The 21,250-nt window shown below is 39.6% G+C and overlaps 1 protein-coding gene across 1 annotated transcript in view; it reads right to left on the reverse strand.

The window, feature by feature from the left end:
- UQCRC2 (ubiquinol-cytochrome c reductase core protein 2) overlaps nt 1–21,250 on the reverse strand; it is a 34,245-nt gene that overhangs the window by 6,050 nt on the left and 6,945 nt on the right. The window contains exons 2-12 of the mRNA XM_055299094.2: nt 21,098–21,181; nt 20,850–20,999; nt 19,817–19,881; nt 15,911–15,967; nt 15,540–15,664; nt 12,633–12,730; nt 9,148–9,205; nt 6,231–6,326; nt 5,729–5,928; nt 3,865–3,945; nt 1,621–1,697 (exon numbers count right to left, since the gene is read on the reverse strand). Of these exons, the coding sequence (XP_055155069.1) occupies nt 1,621–1,697; nt 3,865–3,945; nt 5,729–5,928; nt 6,231–6,326; nt 9,148–9,205; nt 12,633–12,730; nt 15,540–15,664; nt 15,911–15,967; nt 19,817–19,881; nt 20,850–20,999; nt 21,098–21,181 (1,091 nt within the window). The remainder of the gene's footprint in view (nt 1–1,620; nt 1,698–3,864; nt 3,946–5,728; nt 5,929–6,230; nt 6,327–9,147; nt 9,206–12,632; nt 12,731–15,539; nt 15,665–15,910; nt 15,968–19,816; nt 19,882–20,849; nt 21,000–21,097; nt 21,182–21,250) is intronic.

Here is a 21,250-nt window from a genome sequence, read left to right on the forward strand (position 1 = left end):
GGATTTATAAATTGCCAAATAGCAGACAAGTATTTTAGTCTTTCTTATAAAACAAAATCAGATCTTTTTTGGGTATAAATTAGTAACGAAGAAAGAAACTATTGTAGAATAGATACTCTTATATACTGGTGGTGTGATTATAAACTGGTACAATCTCTTTAGATTTGTGACTTAGAAATATATACTTTTTTTTTTTTTTTTAAAGAGACAGGGTCTTGCTCTGTTGCCCAGGCTAGTGTGCAATGGCGTGATCTTAGTTCACTGCAGCCTCAAACTCCTGGGCTCAAGCAATCCTCCCTCTTTAGCCTCCTGGGTAGCTGGGGCTACAGGCACACACTACCACACCTGGCTAGTTTTAAATATCTTTTTGTAAAGACAGTGTCTTGCCACATTACCCAGGCTGGTTGAACTCCTGGCCTCAAGCGATCCTCCTGCCCCAGCCTCCCAAAGTCCTGGGACTACGGGTATGAGCAACTGCACCTAGTCAAATGTATTATTTAAATATACACACATACACACACTCTAACATGGAGCCTTTCGTTATGTTTATAACTCTTAACTTAGTTGGGAATCTACACCAAGAAAGTAATATGAAATACAAAAATATTTTAAGCCCAAAGATATCTTTATAACTGCAGAAAATGCACAAGTGTATTTTGACACACCAATGAATATTGTTTAAATTTTTAGTAAATTGAATCAATGGAAACACAGAATCATTGCTAGGGAAATCAGAGATCATTTTTGTCTTTTATTTGTAATTTTCAAGCTTCTATAATAAGGATACTATTTAAATAAGATAAAAAAGTATACAGATGGTCCCTAACTTAACTTATGATGGTTTGACTTATGTTTGTTTGGCTGGATGACTGGTTTATTAGGGTATTAAATGCATTTTTTTTTTTTTTTTTTTTTTTTTGAGACGGAGTCTCGCTCTGTCGCCCAGGCTGGAGTGCAGTGGCACAATCTCGGCTCACTGCAAGCTCCGCCTCCCGGGTTCACGCCATTCTCCTGCCTCAGCCTCTCCGAGTAGCTGGGACTACAGGCGCCCGCTACCACGCCCGGCTAATTTTTTGTATTTTTAGTAGAGACGGGGTTTCACTGTGGTCTCGATCTCCTGACCTCGTGATCCGCCCGCCTTGGCCTCCCAAAGTGCTGGGATTACAAGCGTGAGCCACCGCGCCCGGCCTTAAATGCATTTTTGATTTACGGATTTCTCAGGACGTAACCTCAGTGTAAGTCAAACAGCATCTATATATACAATATCAATAATTATGTTTAAAAATGCATGATCAATAAATAAGAAAAATGTTAACAATTATTCTCTAATTTTGGTGGAGACGAGGTCTTGCTATGTTGCCCAGGCTGGTCTCAAACTCCTGGTCTCAAATGAACCACCTGCCTTGGCCTCCCGAAGTGCTGGGATTAGTGAGCCACTGTGCCTGGCCAAAATATTAACAATTATATCTTTAGGTGGTAGGATATGGGTATGTTTCCCTTTTTATGCTTTTCTGTACTTCTCAGTCCTTATGAGCATACATTGTAATATTGTTATAATCTGAAAAGAATACAACTTTCAAATAACAAAAAACATAAAACACAGTTAATACTGAGACTTACTTGGCAGCTTGGACATCTGTGTTGGAAAGGTTTCCTTGGGCTATTGTTTTTACTTGATTATAGGCAGCCTTGATAACCTAGGACAGATAAGAAAAGTTGGTCATCTGTGGCCAGTACCAGAGTCTCCTGCAGCACTGACACACTTCTTTACTGAGGCAAAAACACAGATGGAAGGTTAGTTTCAGACAAACAGCACAGTGTCCATGTGGAATGCTGTCATCACTATGGGTTCCTTATTCTTCCTATGTTCATAAAGCAGCTGTTTATACACAATTCTCCTGCCCCAGCCTCCCAAGAAGCTGGGACTACAGGTGCATGCTACCAGGCCTGGCTAATTTTTTAGCTTTTTTTGTAGATGTGTGGGCTCAAGTGATCCTCCCACCTTAACCTCCCAAAGTGTTGGGATTATAAGTGTGAGCCACCACATCCGGCCAAACACATGGATTTCTAATCACCCATAAAGAATAAGCACCTTTAAAACTTTCCCAGACTCTTCAGTGTCATGCCATTATTACTGCTATCTCACTATCCACTAAGAAGAGAGTAGTAATCCATACACAGCCAATTTGTAAGGCTTGTCCACACTTGCTAAGCCAGAGTCAAGAAGGAATCTGAATCCTTGTATGGTATTTAAAAAACGAAAGAAAGAATAAAGTTCCAGGGATGTGGGTACTTGGTAAATATTTGTTGAATAAATAAATCTGGCCATGATTTTCTCCATCCCAATGCTGGCTGGGTCTGCTACTTATTTTTCCCTCTGATCACCTAAATTCTAGGACCTCCATTTCCCCTTCATTTTAGCTGCCCATTTTCAGAGCCACACCCCAGACCTGATCACAGCCTAAATTTGCATACCTCTGAAGCCCTCAATTCTAAGACCCTGACCTCAGTCTTTAATCTCTATCCTTATTCTTCCACTTTATCAAGATCTTTAGTTCCTTGACTTGTCCAGTCTTTCAATTTATCAGGCCCCCTCTGGCTTCACTTCTCTATTGAGCCTAGATCCCTGAATCATCCTTTTAATCACTCTTGCCAATGCTCCCAACTCCCTCGCTATCTCCTCATACTTCTGACCTGCCCACTTTGCAGGATTCCAACCTGGGATTAACCCTAATACCTACCTCCTCCATTTCTCCATTAGGCTTGTGAATGCAACTGAAGAAAAATTACATGACAGTGCTGACTGACTGTACTATGAATTTGTGGTCGCTGATTTCAAGGATACATCTACACTACAGTGAATACCCACTTTTTGTGTACCTATTTGTCTGTCCCAAACTCCACTACTTTCTTTAAACTTTCTTATCTGTCAAAACATGACTTAGCCTCCTGTCTCACTGAGGAGGTACTTCCCCATCTTCCCAATATCTTCCAATATTAGCCTGTCTGTAAGGCTAAAAGGTCCACTTGTGTGCTGGATCCCACGTACTCCTTTCTCAGACTTGAGCCATTTATAATTTTCTATCTCCGATATCTGCTCCCATCTTTTTGTTCAGTATGTCTCTTTCAACCTAATCCCTCAGTATAAACTCTCCTAAAACAACCTGCTCCTTGAATGTCTAAGCTCCACTAGCCCACACCAACCTCATTTCTTACTTGTCATTCATTCCTTAATCACTACACATTTTAGCCAATTTCCACTACTCTAGTCAAAACTGTTAAGATCACCCATGATGTCCTAGCTTGCTGAAACTACCAGACTTCTCAGTGGTAATGAATGTTATTTCACTGTGGGTCAAAATGGTGTTAAACATACTCTCTTTCCTATCCTTCAAATATATCAGCTTCTCTTTTTCTTTCTGTTTACCTGGGCCATTTTTCTTAGCCACGTGCTCCTTAAATGGTGTTGTTTCCCAGAAATTGAGCTTTAGTTTTCTTTTCCTACAATCATTCATACATATCCCTGATTCAACACAATCTCTATACTGAAGACTTGCAAATAAACATCCTGGCCTCCCCCTCTCCTGGGTTCTCAATTTAGATGTCTCAGAGCCAACTCAATGCGACTTGTCCAACCAGAACCAAAATATGAAGGAGGCAATTCTCTCCTCTTTCCTGGAAGCATTAGTATACATGCGTAAATTTCCCTATAGCAGATAATGCTTCAATGATATCATACTAAACAGAGCTCTGATAAGTCATTGCATTGCATTCAAACATTCCATATTTTAACTAAAAACATGTTCATGGCGGGGGGGAACAATAACTTGTTCATGAAAGAAGTTTGGTGAGTTTGCAACTTACATCTCCAGCAGCTGTGGCCTGGGAGATAGTATAAATCCCGAAGAGTCCAGAATCTGAGTAACTGGCATTAAATGCAGAAACCTGAAAGATAATGAGACTTTACTGTATGATATTCTACCAGGTAAAACAGGGCACGATTTAAGTTTGCCTAGAAAAAACTTGGACCTTCACAGTATAAACAAAATAGATTAATATTTTACTTAACCAGTTCTGTCAAGAACTGAAGTATTCTGTAAATAGGTTACTACCTCTTTCAGAACTATCACGGCTTTGTTTTTTCATTTAAATATTTCTAAAATGACTGCTCCCTTTCCTTTATGCTGGGTATTTTCTATTCTTCTTTAGATGACTAAAGGTTTATGCAAACACTAATCTGCAAACATTATTATTATAATATAGATGGGCTTTGGCATTAGGCAGACCTGGTTTCTTCTCTCCGCTGTTGGTAGGGACTTTTTCACCAATTTATTTTCATTTCTCTTATACACTCATGTCAAAAAGTTAGACAAAAATTTCTGCTTAGTGGTCATTATCCAGATATCCAAGGTATCAAGAGTTTAGCCTCTGAATAACAGGGATATTGCTATCTAGTTTGAGCAGAGCTTTTAGCTCTCTAGGGTGAACCCGATTTGCAGTGTTTATGTGGACCATTTACATAAAAATTATCTAAGTTCTTATTAAAAATACAAACTTTCAGATTCCCAAAACAGACCTACTGACTCAGGTCCCTGTGGATGTAGCCTGGGAGCCCAGATTTTTAACAAGTGTTCCAGGTGATTCTTATGTACAATAAACTTGGAGAACCATTGGCTCAGTCCATGTAAAGCATAAGAATGGACTTCAATTTCTTCTATCTATTTACTTATATATTTTTTTGAGACAGAGTCTCGCTCTGTCACCCAGGCTGGAGTGCAGTGGCACGATCTCGGCTCACTGCAACCTCTGCCTCCCAAGTTCAAGCAATTCTCTGCCTCAGCCTCCCGAGTAGCTGGGACTACACGCGTGCGCCACCACACCCAGCCAATTTTTGTATTTTTAGAAGAGACGGGGTTTCACCGTGTTAGCCAGGATGATCTCAATCTCCTGACCTCGTGATCCGCCCACCTCGGCCTCCCAAAGTGCTGGGATTACAGGCGTGAGTCACTGTGCCTGGCCTGGACTTCAATTTCTTCAATTTCTTTAATTATAATTCTGAGGCCATCCTATTTATACTCTAAATTTCTGGCCAAGTTCTGAACTAGGAATTTCTACTAAATTACTTCATTGGATTAGGAGAGATAGCGGTTTCACCATGTTGGCCAGGCTAGTCTTGAACTCCTGACCTCAAGTGATCCGCCCGCCTCGGCCTCTCAGAGTGCTGGGATATTAGTTGTGAGCCACTGCGCCCAGCCTCTCATTTTTCTTTTTAAATTTAATTTCAAGCCGAATGAGTGAGTCTGTAAACAATTTCTTGGTGTTCCTCTTGTCCACTTGGTTGGAAAACAAAGAATAGTGAGATTCAGGAAGTAGCCACAAGAACAGAAGGGGACAGAAGAAAATCTAGAAAAAAAGACTAGTTAGAATCTAGGGGAAAGTTTAATATCTATAACTTTATTCTAAAGGCAACGGATGTGTGGATTCCCTTTATTTCTAAGCATTCAATTCCTCTTTTTATATTATTAATGACGAGTAATAGATAAAGTGGAAAAGCCAGTGAGTTTTTGATAGGCCCTCAAAGATACTAAAATCAAGCCTGGCTATCTCTTCAATTGTACAAAGATTTTCTATGTGTTTGTCTTACATTTTAAGAGTAGATTATCAGAATTATATCTTAAATACTGAGCCTTTGAAAGCAAAAAGAGAGATACCAACTATTCAGACTCACATCAAATGGCTGCTGAGTTGCCTTGGCAACAGCCTGGTGCAGATGGCTGGTGGTGTTGCTGCCCCTCTTGACATGTGGCCCAGCACCGAGGACATGCTGAAGAACACTAAATGCATTTGCCTCTGCACTTCCCGCGGCAGCACTTTCAGCTACAAAAGCAGCATGGACAAGACTGTCTCCATTCTGTTCTCGGATTTCACCTGGGGCCAGGTTAAGGATAGAGGGAAGAAGAAAATGGCTTGTTCACCATTGGTTTCATTCTCCAGTATTTCCTACAACACAGTACTAACCCACGAGTCCTTTCTGCGGCTCGGTGCTTTCCCCATGCCATACTGTCCCCAAACATACACAAAACATATGCTCAAAATACAACACCCAAGCCATCCAATTCTATGCCGAGACTGTTGAGTAGTAAATATTCAGGCCTATTCCACCTCGACATGCTATTCTAGTGGGGAAACACCCTTCTGATAAATTAACCCTAATAGAATGAAATGCTTACCTCCACGGTATTTGGCCTTTGCACCAGATAAACCAAGCCCACCCCTCATGTTGAGAAACTGTTCAGCAACTTGCTTTAGAACAGGATGACTCACACCTGTTTCAACAGAAGCAAAAACAAAGCTAGAACCAGAATTACTAAAGCACAATCGTAAAATATTTTTTCCTTGTTTTAAAAATACGATTGTAAAATCCAAACACTACAAAATAAATAAGTCTTCCTGCCATAATGCCACTCTCCCAGAGATACCCAATTACAGTTTACTATTACTAAACTATTTACTATATACTTAGTATTACTATTCATCTAGAATTTTTTTCTGTGTAGTTAATATTATCCTCAATTTATTTCTAAAATGGTTTCACTCTATTGATATTGCTTCTAACTTATCTTTCATAATTTACAAATTTCTAAGTGAGTAGTCTAAATCAAATATTTAATGGTTATAAAGAATCCCTTTCTATGGCTGTACCACCATTTATTTGATCAATCCCCTCCTAATGGACGTTAGCATGTTTCTAATGGCTCTTAAAACAACATTGCATCGTCCATCAAAGAACACTATATCAAGAAAGTAAAAAGAGGACCCATGAAATGCAGGAAAATATTTGCAGATAATATATCTGCTAACAGCTTGAGTATCCAAAATATATAAAGAAGCTTTACAACTCAACAATTAAAAAAAAAATTAAAAAATGGGCAAAGACTTGAATAGACATTTCTCCACAGTTGACCGGGCATGGTGGCTCACATCTGTAATCCCAACAGTTAGGGAGGCCAAGGCGGATGGATCACCTGAGCTCAGGAGTTCGAGACCAGCCCAGCCAATGTGGTGAAACCCCATCTCTACTAAAATTACAAAAATTAGCCAGGAATGGTGGCATGCACCTGTAATCCCAGCTACTCAAGAGGCTGAGGATGGAGAATTGCTTGAACGTGGGAAGTGCAGGTTGCAGTGACCTGAGATTGCACCACTGCACTGCAGCCTGGGCGACAGAGCAAGCCTCTGTCTCAAAAAAACAAACAAAAAGTTATACAAATGGACAAAAAGCACATGAAAATATGTTCAATGTCATTTGTCATTAGGGAAATACAAATCGAAACTACAATGACCACTTCCCACCCAGTAGGATGTTCATAATCAGAAAGACAGACAATAAGTGTTGGTAAGGATGTGGAGAAATTGAAACCTTTGCGCATTGCTGGTGGGAATGTAAAATGGTGCAGCTACTTTGGAAAATGGTCTGGCAGTTCCCCAAATGGTTAAACAGAGTTACCATATGGCCTGGCAATTCTATTCTTAGACATAACCAAAAGAACTAAAAACAGGTGTCCTAAGAAAAATGTACACATGAATGTTTACATTTATGACAGCCAAAAGGTAGAAACAACCCAAATGCCAACGAATGAATAAACAAAATGTGGTAATGGAGTATTCTTGAGCCATAAAAGGGAATAAGACATTGACACATGCTACAATATGGATGGACCTTGAAAACATCATGCTAAGTAAGAAAAGCCAGTTACAAAAGGCCACATGTTGTATGACTCCATTTATAGGAAATGTCCAGAATAGTCAAATCTATAGAGACAAAGTAGATTATTGCTACTTAGGAGGCTGAGGTGGGAGGATCACCTGAGCCTAGGAGTTCAAGGCACTGAGCTATGATTGTGCCACTGTGCTCTCGCTTGGGCAACAGAATGAGACCTCCATCTCTTTAAAAAAAAAACAACAAAGTAGATTAGTGGATGCCACAAGCAGGGGGAAGATGAGAATGGGGAGTGACTGCTAATGGGTATGAGGGGCTTTTGGGGGGATGATGAACACACCCTGAAATTAGGTAGTGGTAATAGCTGAATCTATTAAAAACCACAGAACTATTCACTTCAAAAGGGTGAATTTTATGGCATGTAAATTACATCTTAAGCTGTTATTTGCAAAACAAAACAAAAAATATTACAAATGGTATTCTCATGCAACTACTTTGTAAACCTGACCTAATGTTTGTGTAAGACAAATTCTTAAAAGTCACTGGGTCTATGAGTATAAACATTTAGAATTTTATTTTTTTGAGACAGAGTCTCACTCTGTCGCCCATGCTAGAATGCAGTGGCACGATCTCAGCTCACTGCAATCACTGCCTCCTGGGTTCGAGCGATTCTCCTCCTCAGCCTCCCGACAGCTGGGATTACAGGCATGTGTCACCATGCCCAACTTATTTTTGTATTTTTAGTAGAGGTGGGGTTTCGCCATGTTGGCTAGGCTGGTCTTGAACTCCTGACCTCAGGTGATCCGCCCGCCTCAGCCTCCCAAAGTGCTAGGATTACAGGCATGAGCCACCATGCCCAGCCTAGAATTTTAACAGATATATTCAAAAAGATCTCCCAAAATGTTGTACTAGTTTATATTCCTACTAACAATTTGTAAGAGTGCCTATTTCTCCAGACCCTGGTTAATTCTGGGCAGAGTCAATCTTTTAATTTTGCCAATATCACAGATTAAAATTTTCTTAATTATTAGTGAGGCTGATCATTTAAAACAAAGACAGTTGGCTACACATATACAAACATATTTCTCCCATGAACTGTCTGTTCATGCCCTTTGCCTGTTTTTCTAGTAGGCTGTACTTCCTTTTAAAAAAGTCTGTAAAAGCTCTTTGCTTTGAGAAATTCACCTTTGTCACAGGTTTTACAAATACTGTAAAGAATTTAAAGCCAGTGGTTTACAAATTTAAATTTGGATTCTGCTTTCCAAAACAAATGACTAGCAATTAAAATCCTATGATACATTGCCTGTCTGACATAAATAGAAGGCCGAAGTTTTCAAATTTTGTTCAATCCTATGTTCACATAATTACAGTTTAAGGAACTGCTCTTAAGGAAGCAAACTGATAGGCAGGCAATTCTCTAAACTTACCAAGTCCAATCAAAGCCATTCTTGCACTTGTGAAATGGTTCTGAACGAAGTAATGTAACTGAGGAAGTTAAAAACACTTCTTAGGTTATATTAGCATAAATATAAAAAGCTGTAAAAACATAAAAGTACAGTTTGGAAGAAAATAAATACTTAGCCTTATAAGCTGCTGTAATGAACTACAAGGTACTAACTGAGGTGAACTGCCCTGGGATTTTATTATAAAAACTATTGCTTAAAAGAACTAGAACCTAATTGTGGTCATGGTTGCACAACTCTGTGAATATAATGAAAACCACTGAATTGTGTACACTTTAAATAGGTTGTATAGTATGGTGAATTACATCTCAACAAAGCTGGTATTTATAAAAGGAATAAAAAGAGGCTGGGTGCAGCTCATGTCTGTAATCCCAGCACTCTGGGAGGCCAAGGCTGGCAGATCATTTGAGGCCACGAGTTTGAGACCAGCCTGGGCAACACAGCGAAATCCTGACTCTACTAAAAATGCAAAAATTAGCCAGGCATAGTGGTGCACGCCTGTAATCCCAGCTACTTGGGTGGCTGAGGCACGAGAACTGTTTGAACCCAGAAGGCAGAGGTTGCAGTGAGCTGAGATCGTGCCACTGCACTTTGGCCTGGGCGTCACAGCAAGACTCTTGTCTCGAAAAAAAAAAAAAAAAAGGAATAAAAAGAAATTAGAGCATACACTGGCCTAAACTTGAAAAAGTGGACTATGATTTTTATTATAATGTAGCTTACGTAGTATATCAGGTTTCTTTTGTGTTTATATAGGTAGTAATGAAGCACTATGAACATTCTATAACAGGGCTAACAGAGTTTTACCACAACACCCTTCTTGTCCATCTTTGAAGCCTATCTCTACAAAGCTTTTCTGACCATGAAGTCATTGTCTATACCAGGGTGTCCAAACTATATGATCACAGAATTACTCAGAGCTTGAAAAACAAAAACGGTCACTGACCCCCATTCTTGGGACTTACCCTACAGACTGATATAAAATATTAAATGTGGAATCCTAGAATCCTTATTTAAAACCAACCAACTACCCATCCATCCAATCGACCACTCAGGCGATCTGAAAATTGGTGAGACTTGGTAATCACTGGTTTATATTACCACCTTAGGCTTAATATACAAAAGTAGGGCTAAAACATGTACTTTCAACAGAAATGCTATCCCTTCCAGATGGGTGAAAATTGGTTTGGGGTAACTAAGAAAAAAAAAAACTCACGACTTCTGGGTATAAAGTACAAATATACAGTACATAAACTCTATCTGTGGTATTAAAAGTAAGAGGTTTAGAAAAAAATGGCTGGAAAGGCTCCTCAGGAAGGAAAGTGATAACGTTTGAGAATCACTGGGCTAAAGTAGTGAAACTGAACTTTTAATCAATTTATCATAATCTGTGCCCTAAAATGAATGGTGTCTATATCTATGGAGTAACCTTGGAAAGTCATACTCTTTTTCTATTGATGTTTTTCTATTGACGCTGCCATTGTTCCAAGTATTCTAGCGCCAATTTCTTTAGAGTTTCCTTTAGCCTAGGGACACATTTAAAAAATACTATTAACTTTGAGATAATCAAGTTATCACAGTTAACATCTTGGTATTTGTCTATAATGCATACATACATACCTTTTATTTAAAAAAGGGAACTTTTGATATGTCCTAATTCATAAATTGCTTTATGTGACAATATGCTGTGAAGTTTTATGTATCAACTAATATTTTTTTTTTTTTTTTTTTTTTTGAGACGGAGTCTCGCTCTGTCGCCCAGGCTGGAGTGCAGTGGCGCAATCACGGCTCACTGCAAGCTCCGCCTCCCGGGTTCACGCCATTCTCCTGCCTCAGCCTCTCCGAGTAGCTGGGACTACAGGCGCCCGCCACCACGCCCGGCTAATTTTTTGTATTTTTTAGTAGAGACGGGGTTTCACCATGGTCTCGATCTCCTGACCTCGTGATCCGCCCGCCTCGGCCTCCCAAAGTGCTGGGATTACAAGCGTGAGCCACCGCGCCCGGCCTCAACTAATATTTTTGAATGGTTGAATACTGTTCCATTCTATAAGTTATTTAACTAGTTCCCTAATGCTGGATATTAACTTGTTTCTAATTTTTCACAATTATAAAACAATATTACAATAGCCATCCTTGTAGATAAACTGTTACTATGTTTTAGCTAACTTAATAACACATCTTCATGAGGGTGAATTTGATTTCTAAAAAATTCCAAAACTCATTAGAGTCCAGTCTTATGAAAACTGCTGCCTGTTCAAGTTGGATGATATAAGTTAAAATTTCTAAATAAAAGTGCCATATGAATGGAAGGCATCAAATTGTTAATTGGTAAGTCAAAAAGAGGAAGGGATACAGTTTAGTTTTCTGTAACAGCTAACTAAGAATGAAACGAGAATAAAAACCTTAAATTTTTGAGTCAGATATACTTTGAAGGTGTTGATAATTCCAAATTTTTCTCTTAATGTCTTTTGATAAAATTTGTTTTTGGGTCTGGGTGGTAGGAATAGGAAGTTAAGATTATATGCACATATCTACACTTGTAGATTTAGCATTCAATGTTTCATGCTTTGGAAATAAACTTCTAAGATGCACATATTGCTGTGGCATGTGACAAACCCCTATAGCCAGCAAATGGAGGCTGGTGTGCTAAAGAACGTGAATGAGCGAGCGAGGATGGAACAGGAGCTAAGGAAGTGGGCTCAAGTCTTATTTACAAATTCAGAGAGACCAAAGAGTTTTAGTCAAAGGACCTATTTTATATATATGTACACACACACACACATTTTTTTTTTTTTTTTTTGTAGAGCCAGGGTCTTGCTATGTTGCCCAGGCTGGTCTTGAACTCCTGGCCTCAAGTGATCCTTCTGTCTTGGCCTCCCAAAGTGCTGAGATTACAGGCGTGAGCCACTGGGCCCAGCCTCTATTATGATACTTAAACATTTAAATACTGTTTAAAAAAGACACACAGGCTGGGTGCAATGGCTCATGCCTGTAATCTCAGCACTTTGAGAGGCAGAGGCAGAAGGACTGTTTGAGCCTAAGAGTTCAAGATCAGCCTAGGAAACACAGCAAGGTCCCGTATTTAAAACAAACAAACAAACAAACAAAAAAGATACATACACACAGAAAAGGGTTTAGAAGAAAATATACCAGGTATTAACACTGAGTGCCTTTAGGTATGTGAGATGTTTTCTTTTCCTTCATTTTGCTCATTTTACTTTTTAATTTTTCTGTAATGATCATGTCCCTTTAGTTATGAAAACATTTCTTAAAGGATATACAAAAATTGTTCAGATAAAATTTCAGTTAAAAACCAGGTGGATGAAAAAGCAAGCACGTTGAATTTCTTAAAGTTAGAAGACAAAAGGAAAAATTAACAAACAAACCTGAAATGGTAGATGTTCAATTTAATGTGAAAAACAAGCACATTTCAAAATATGTTTTATTGGTACCTCCTCTGATGTCACTTTTCCAATCCTATAGTCAGGACAATACAAGGGATTAGCCAAGGCATTCCGGTAAGCTGCTGCATGCAAATTTTCAATGACATCTGCGAGATAAATGAAGAAGCATTTAGGGAAATGCACTTTCAGTAAAGACAATATTTTTAAAACCTAGAAAGCAACAAGCCTATACAAAGTTGGTCATCTTCTGGCATTCATATGTTAAGAGGACTTAAAATTTATTATTATTTAACCTCTAGTAACTGCCAGTTTCTGCCAGTAGAATGTGCTGAGAAAAAAAAAAGATTACATGGCAGCAGCTTCTATATACTGGAGTCCACCTAAACCACTTTTCTAACTTTAACCTAGCTGGTATCACTTGGAATGTATACTGGCCTGGGTTTTGGGAAGTCCCCATCTAGTTATGGTTCTGCCGCCATCTTGCCATGTGACCTTGGACAAGTCATTTAATCTGAATTTTACTTACTCCTAGGTTTCTTCTCTAGGTAATAAGGAGATTGTCAGGTAGCTTTCAGGGGACCAATGGGAGCTTCCACTAGGACTTACTCCTCTGTGGTGCTTGGTGCTTTCCCTGCTTTCTTGCTTCAATGCCTTTTTGCCTGCAGTGTTTCCTTCAGTTGTTCATTACCTGGCAACTTGCCTATGTGAGGCACTGTGCTAGGTGCTAGAAATACAGAGATGTGGAACATACAATGCCTGCCCTCAAATTTTAAGAGGAAAAACTGTGAAATAAAGTATTATGGGTGCAATGTTGGCAGTGTGTCAAAAGTGCAGTAGAGGTACAACGGAAGGGCAGTGGGAATTGGAAAACAATTAATACAAGTAATATGTGGGATCCATCTTACAGAATGAGCTGGTGTTTCACAGGGGAAATCATTTGGGAATAGCATTTTAGGCATAGGAAGCAGACAAAACAAAGGCATAAAGTATAACAATAATTTGATTCAAATGGGAATTGCAGCTGGAAGGAGAAGAGGGTAGAGCAGAAGTAAGAGAAGTGGGCTGGGGTAAGATCATGCAAGGCCATATACGTATATGCTGTTTGGACTTTATCCCACAGATAATAAGGCTTACTTTCATGTCAGAAGGATCACTGTAATGGCTGTGTGGGAGATGGACTCAAGATGTAAACCTGCAGGCTGACACCAGCCAGGAGACTACACAGTAACTGTTCAGGCAGAATAGATGCAGGCTGAGGGCCGGGCGTGGTGGCTCACACTTGTAATCCCAGCACTTTGGGAGGCCGAGGCGGGCGGATCACGAGGTCAGGAGATCGAGACCACAGTGAAACCCCGTCTCTACTAAAAATACAAAAAATTAGCCGGGCGTGGTGGCGGGCGCCTGTAGTCCCAGCTACTCGGAGAGGCTGAGGCAGGAGAATGGCGTGAACCCGGGAGGCGGAGCTTGCAGTGAGCCGAGATTGCGCCACTGCACTCCAGCCTGGGCAGTAGAGCGAGACTCCGTCTCAAAAAAAAAAAAAAAAAAAAAAAAAAAGAATAGATGCAGGCTGGTGCCTCACTGCCGCCAGTGGGGAAGAAGCCACTCTGGACACATAGGTCATCTTTTCTAAAATTGTCCTATTCTATCTATTTCTTCAGTAGAAATCCTGAGCAACAAAGATCACACTCCTCTGTGACACCAAGCATCATCATGAAATAACATCAGTCCCCAGGCCTGCATGTGGAGGGGAGCCTGTCCCATGCTGAGCCACTGAGTTGAGCTATTTCTGCTCTTCCTGCACATTTCTGCTCCCACCAGAAGTTGTATGATTCCCAAAAGTCAGCGGCGCTTGTTTACAGACTTGTATTACCAGTTGTACTTGTCAAGATTATATAATTAGACATTATAGAAACATAAAATATGAATGCAAAAAAAGATTCCTATTTAAAAAAATTAAGTTACTTACTTTGGAAAGACTCAATAAAGAGGAGACGGCTAAACAATAATAGCAATACAACAGTAAGCAATAATAGCAGCAGCAACAAACTGGTGCAGGATTTGGGGTAAACAAAACAACTCTTAAAAATCACTAGAGGTCAGGCACAGTGGCTCACGCCTGTAATCCCAACACTCTGGGAAGCTGAGGTGAGAGGATCACTTCAGTCCAGGAGTTTGAGACCAGCCTGGGCAATAGAGTGAGACTTCATCTCTATAAAAAAATAAAAATAAAAATTAGCAGGGTGTGGTGGTGTGTGCCTAGAGTCCCAGCTACTCAGGAGGCTGAGGTAGGAGGAGTCCAGAAGGTTCAGACTGCAGTGAGATTGTGCCACTGCACTCCAGCCTGGGCAACAAGCAACACCCTGTCTCAAAAACAAACAAACAAAAACAAAACATTGGGAAGGAAACAGGAAAAACTTCTAGGATCTTACAAACAATTTACTTACCATCAAACATGAAAAATGATTATAAATGTTTAGAAACAAAAGAATAATATATCTAAATAACAAATTTTTGAAAAAGATATTTCCAAATTCAAGCAGTAAAACATTTGGCCAGGCATGGTGGCTCACACCTGTAACACCAGCACTTTGGGAGGCTGAGGTGGGTGGATCACTTGAGGTCAGGAATTCAAGACTGAACTCCAGTCTGACCAACATGGCAAAACCCTGTTTCTACTAAAAATACAAAAAATTAGCCAGGTGTGGTGGTGCACACCTATAATTCCAGCTACTCAGGAGGCTGAGGCAGGAGAATTGCTTGAACCTGGGAGGTGGAGGTTGCAGTGAGCCAAGATCGTGCCACTGCACTCCAGCCTGGGTGACAGTGAGACTCTGTCTCAAAAAAATAAATAAAAATAAAAAAAATAAATTTTGACAGCAATTTTTTTCTTCTATAAATTGATCTTCTAAAAAACCCAGTATCTTAGAATCAAATGTGATCTGGAAATGTACTTACGAGTCTGCGGATTCTGAAAGGCCACAGCTTTGTCAATCTTCAGCTGAGGCTGACGGTCAGCTACTTCCCAACGACGAAATTCTGGTGCTGTGGTGACATTGAGCAGGAACTCCATTAGAATATCACTACAGAAGACATCGAGATAAGAATTACGAGTCAAAAATGTAAAGCCAACATTTGAGATTCTACATAGCTGTAATGCTCTCAATGTGAAACTTTAGGCCTTGTGGGAAGCACAGTGTTTTTGAGCAGTTTATGAACAATAATCCAAAATGGAAGTCAGAGGTCATAATGATGCATTACAAAAACCAGAAGTGAGCAGCTTAGTATTTCTTTCAAAGCAGAAGTCCTAAACACACACAGATACTTACACATCACCCCGCAGGCATTCCACAGTGTAAGCCATGTTTTCCCTTGTTGCAGTCACACTGAATCGGAAAATAAACTACAGTAAATCATCTGAATCAGGATAGTAAGCTTTCCCTTATAATCTTCTGTTATATCAACCAATTCCTTTGGAAAGAAAATTTCTGAAGTATAAAAGGTGTGAACAATAATATAACAAAACTCCACATATTCACCAACTAAAATTCAAAATTTTTTTAAAAACCAGCAAATAATTCAACCTTAAAAGGAGTGAAATCTGGTCACATGTTACAACACCGATGAACCCTGAGGACATTATGCTAAGGATAAGCCAGTCACAAAGGGACAAATATTGTATGATTCTACTTATGAGGTACCTGGAGTAGTCAAATTTGTAGAGACTGAAAAGAGAATGGCAGTTGCCAGAGGCTGAGGGGAGGGGAGAATGAGCAGCCATTGTTTAACAGGTACAGAGTTTCAGGTGAGAGAAGATAGGAAAGTTCTGGAGCTGAATGTTGGTGAGGGTTGCTGAATGCCACTTAACTGCACACTTAAGAAAATGATAAATTTGGGCAGGGTGCAGTGGCTCACACCTGTAATCCCAGCACTTTGGGAGGCCGAGGTGGGCAGATCACTTGAGGTCAGGAGTTTGAGACCAGCCTGGCAGACAGAGTGAAACCATGGTCTCTACTAAAAATACAAAAATTAGCCAAGCGTGGTGGCACACGCCTGTAATCCCAGCTACCAGGGAGGCTGAGGCAGGAGAATCGCTTGAACCCAAGAGGTGGAGGTTACAGTGAGCCAAGATCATGCCACTGCTTTCCAGCCTGGGTGACACAGTGAGACTGTCTAAAAAAAAAAAAAAAAAAAAAAAAAGATAAATTTTATGTTATATACATTTGACCACAATTTTTTAAAATGGCAAATAAAGTTGAAGATCTTTTCTTACCCTTCCAAGGCCAATTCTCTCACTCTCTCCCACTCTGGAAACCACAATCATAAGCACTACATAGCATTTTTCTGCTTAAAAAATTATAATACCTTAAAAAAATCTTGAAACTTGCTTGTTCGCACACTATTTTGCCCTTCAGTTGTGCTATGTTGATATATAGATCTAGTTCATTCCATAATGGCTGTGTAGTGGTCTCATCATGACTCTGTCATACTTTACCCATTTCCCTAAAGATGGACACTTAGATCGTTTGCAGTCTTTATAAAGAATACCTTTGTGAATGTGATTAAAAACTGTGGGGTTTTTCAATATTACCAGATATTCCTTGATTCTTTCCTAAGTGGTTGTATCAATTTACACTCCTATCAGCAGAATAAGACATTCTCTATCATCTTTACCACTGACAACACAATATATAAAAAATCTGGGCTGGGTGCAGTGGCTCACATCTGTAATCCCAGCAGGCTGGGCTGACGTGAGAGGATCACCTGAGGCCAGGAGTTCAAGACCAGTCTGGGCAACACAGTGAGACCTCCATCTGTACAAAAAATAAAAAATTAGCTGGGCACGGAGGCATGTGCCTATAGTCCTAGCTACTTGGGAAGCAGAGGGAGAAGAATCGCTTGGGCCCAGGAGTTCAAGGCTGCAGTAAGATATGTCTGCACCACTCCACTCTAGCCTGGGCAACAGAGCAAGACCCTGTCTTTAAAATAAATTAATTAAAAAAAAGAAATGCTGTTTCTGTCCTGACTGTTCCACTGACCAGCTGCTCCCCAAGTCTCTCTCCCTCTTTGGATCTTCCTACTCCTGAGACCCAACAATATTGAAATTAGGCTAATGAATAACCCGACAATGGCCTCTAAGTATACAAGTGAAAGGAAGAGTCTCATGTCTCTCACTTTAAATCAGAAGCTAGAAGGGATTAAGCTTCTGAGGAAGTGAAGAAGCCATGTTAAAAACGGAGACAGGTCAAAAGCTAGGCCTCTTGCACCAGTGCAGTTCTTGAAGAAAACTAAAAGTGCTACTCCACTGAACACATGAGTGATATGAAAGCAAGACAGCCTTACTGCTGATAATAGAGAGTTTTACTGGTCTGGATTAGATCAGACTGTATTTCCTTAAGTCAAAGCTTAATCCAGAGCAATGCCCTAACTCTCTTCAATTATATGAAGGCTGAGAGAGGTGAGGTGCAGAAGAAAAGTCTGAAGCTAGCAGAGGTTAGTTCATGAGCTTTAAGGAAAGAAGCCATCTTCTTAATATAATAGTACACAGTGAAGCAGCAAATGCTAATGTAGAAGCTGCAGCAAGTTATCCAGAAGATCTACATAAGATCATCAATGAAGGTGGCTACACGAAACCACAGATTTTCAATGTTGACAAAACAGCCTTACATTGGAAGATGCTGTCCAGGACTTACGTAGCTAGAGAAAAGTCAATGCCTGGCGTCAAAGCTTCAAACGACAGGCTGACTCTTGTTGGGGACTAATGCAGCTGGTGACTTTAGGATGAGGTCATTTACCATTCTCAAAATCCTAGCGCCCTTAGGAATTATGCTAAATCTACTCTGCCTGTGCACTGTAAATGGAACAAAAAAGCCTGGATGATAGTACATCTGTTTATAGCATGGTTGACTGAATATTTTAAGCCCATTGCTCAGAAAAAAGATTCCTTTCAAATTATTACTGCTGACAATGCCAAGAGCTCTGATGCAGATGTACAAGGAGATTGATACTGTTTTCATACCTGCTAATAGAACATCCCTTCTGCACCCCATGAATCAAGGAGTAATTTTTATTTTCAAGTCTTATTATTTAAGAAATACATTTTGTAAGGCTGTAGCTACCACAGACAGTGAAGACGCTGATGGATCTGGGCAAAGTAAATTAAAAAACTTTCTGGAAAGAGTTCACCATTCTAGACACCATTAAGAACATTTGTGACCCATGGGAGGATGTCAACATATCAACATTAACATGAGTTTGGAAGAAGCCAATTTCAACCCTCATGGATGACTCTGAGAGGCAAGACTTCAGAGGGGAAGAAACTGCAACTATGGTGGGAGTAGCAAGAGAACTAGAAGTGGGGCCTGAAGATGTGACTGAAGGGCTGCAATCTTATGATAAAGCTTGAACAGATGAGGAGATGCTTCTTATGGATGAGCAAACAAAGTGGTTTCTTGAGATGGAATCTACTCCTAGTTGAAGATGCTGTGAACACTGTTGAAATGATAAAAAAGAATATTACATAATCTTGGTTGATAAAAAAGTGGTAGGGTTTGAGATGACTGACTCTAATTTTGAAAGAAGTTCTGTGGGTAAATGGCTAAAAACAGCATCTCATGCTACAGAGAAGTCTTTCATAAAAGGAAGAGTCAATCAATGCAGAAAACTTCACTGTTGTCTGATTTTAAGAAATTATCAGTCACCACCACCTTCAGCAACCACCACCTTGATCAGTCAGCAGCCATTAACGTGGAGGCAAGACCCTCCACCAGCAAAAAGATTATGACTTGCTGAAGATTCGGACAACTTAACATTTTTAAAGCAATAAAATATTTTAAAATTAAGATTATGTACTTTTTTTCCAAGACAAAATGTCATTGTACACTTAGTAGACCACAGTATAGTGTAAACATAACTTTTATTTATATGCATTGGGAAACCACAAAATTCCTATGACTTGCTTTGCTGCAATATTCCCTTCATTGTGGTGGTCTGGAACAGAACCTGCAACATCTCTGAGGTATGCCTATATATTGCAGATATCTACTCCCAGTCAGTTACTGAAATTTTTACTTTAAGATATAGATGTTTTACATTTTGATGTACTCAAATTCATCAGTCTTTTCCTTCTTGTGTTGCTTAAGAAATCCTCAACCTCCTTGATAACACAGAAAAGTTCCCTTAAAATTGAATATTTTCTGGCATTTTCACTATTTTCTATTACTTATTTAACAAACCTTAATTTGCCACCAACTGCTTCAATTCCACGGGTTATCTTGAAAGATGAAGCTCCTTTTGTCGTCTTGAAAAAGAAAAGAATGATTATCTTTGTAGCTTTTCGATGCCAAGTTTGCCAAACATCACACTATATCAAAATCTGTTGTGAGCAGATTTAAAAAGAATTTTACTAAATTCCTGCATCCTTTTTAGTTAAGAATTATGAAACAAGGCTCAACAAAAAGCTTAAGTATAGATTTTTACATTAAGTACATTCATGTAAAATTTCCACTGTCAAATACAAGCTTACTGGATTTATTAGTCTATTCTGAAAGAGACTTGTATATGGGAAAAAAAGAGTTAATTTTCTTTCAATTTATGGCACTTCGTTTTAAAAATTTGTTTACTGATTTCTTATGCTCTAACATCAACATTCATATGGATACTAATTTAGTGCTTCTCTGTGGCAAATATCTTATGGTTTCTCATTTTACATTAGGGGACTGTACTGGGTTTAACAGTGTTCCCCCGCAAATTTATGTCCAGCCAGAATGTTTGCATGTTACTTTATTTGGTAATAAGGTCTCTGCAGATTTAAGTACTTCAGATGACATCATATTGGATTATAGTGGGCATTAAATCTAATATAACTGGTATCCTTATTAGGAGGAAATGTGGACACAGACAGAAGGAAGGCCATGTGACAACAAAGGCAGAGACTGCAGTGATGCGGCTGCAGGTCAAGGAACATGAAGGGTTGTGGGCAACTGCTGGAAGCTAGGAACAGGCAGGGGAGGATTTGTGCCTTCCTAGAACCTTTAGAGGGATCACAGCCCTGCTGATATCTTGGCTTGGCTTAGACACCTTGACTTGGACTTCTAGCCTCTAGAACTGTGACGGGATAAACTTATTTGGTTTAAGCTACCCAGTCTGTGGTAATTTGTTACGGCAGGTCAAGGAATCATATATAAAGACATTGATTTTAGTTTTTCTTTTTCACAGGACCAAGATACCACAGCATTTCCAAACACTTCAGGTAGTGAAGATACGCACCAGACTGGATGTAAGACGCAGCAAATGGGTGGTTCCTAAATTGTTGGAGTCCTCATATCTACTGCCTGCTTTAACGAACAAACCAATTCTTGATATAGGAGCATAGTTTTCCAAAGAAGCAATCACCAAGCCATTTGGTAACTTGGTAAACTGTATTTAAAATAAAGTAGAGATATAATGAATGTCTTCGTATTACCAAGGAGAGTAAGGCATGTATAGGTTCCAGCGAGCAAGTTAGTGGGACTAACCTCAAGGTCCTGAGGTTGTGGCGGTGCTCCTGCAGGTGCAGCTGTAGCTTTAACTTTGGGGGCAACTTTGAGGGAATAAAATCTCTAAACATAAAAAACACAGGTTACACATATTTCTCACAAGAACAGTGCTTTATATAAAAGCATGGTACC

The sequence above is a fragment of the Symphalangus syndactylus genome, chromosome 11 (genome assembly GCF_028878055.3).
Source record: "Symphalangus syndactylus isolate Jambi chromosome 11, NHGRI_mSymSyn1-v2.1_pri, whole genome shotgun sequence".
Classification (NCBI taxonomy): Eukaryota; Metazoa; Chordata; class Mammalia; order Primates; family Hylobatidae; genus Symphalangus; species Symphalangus syndactylus.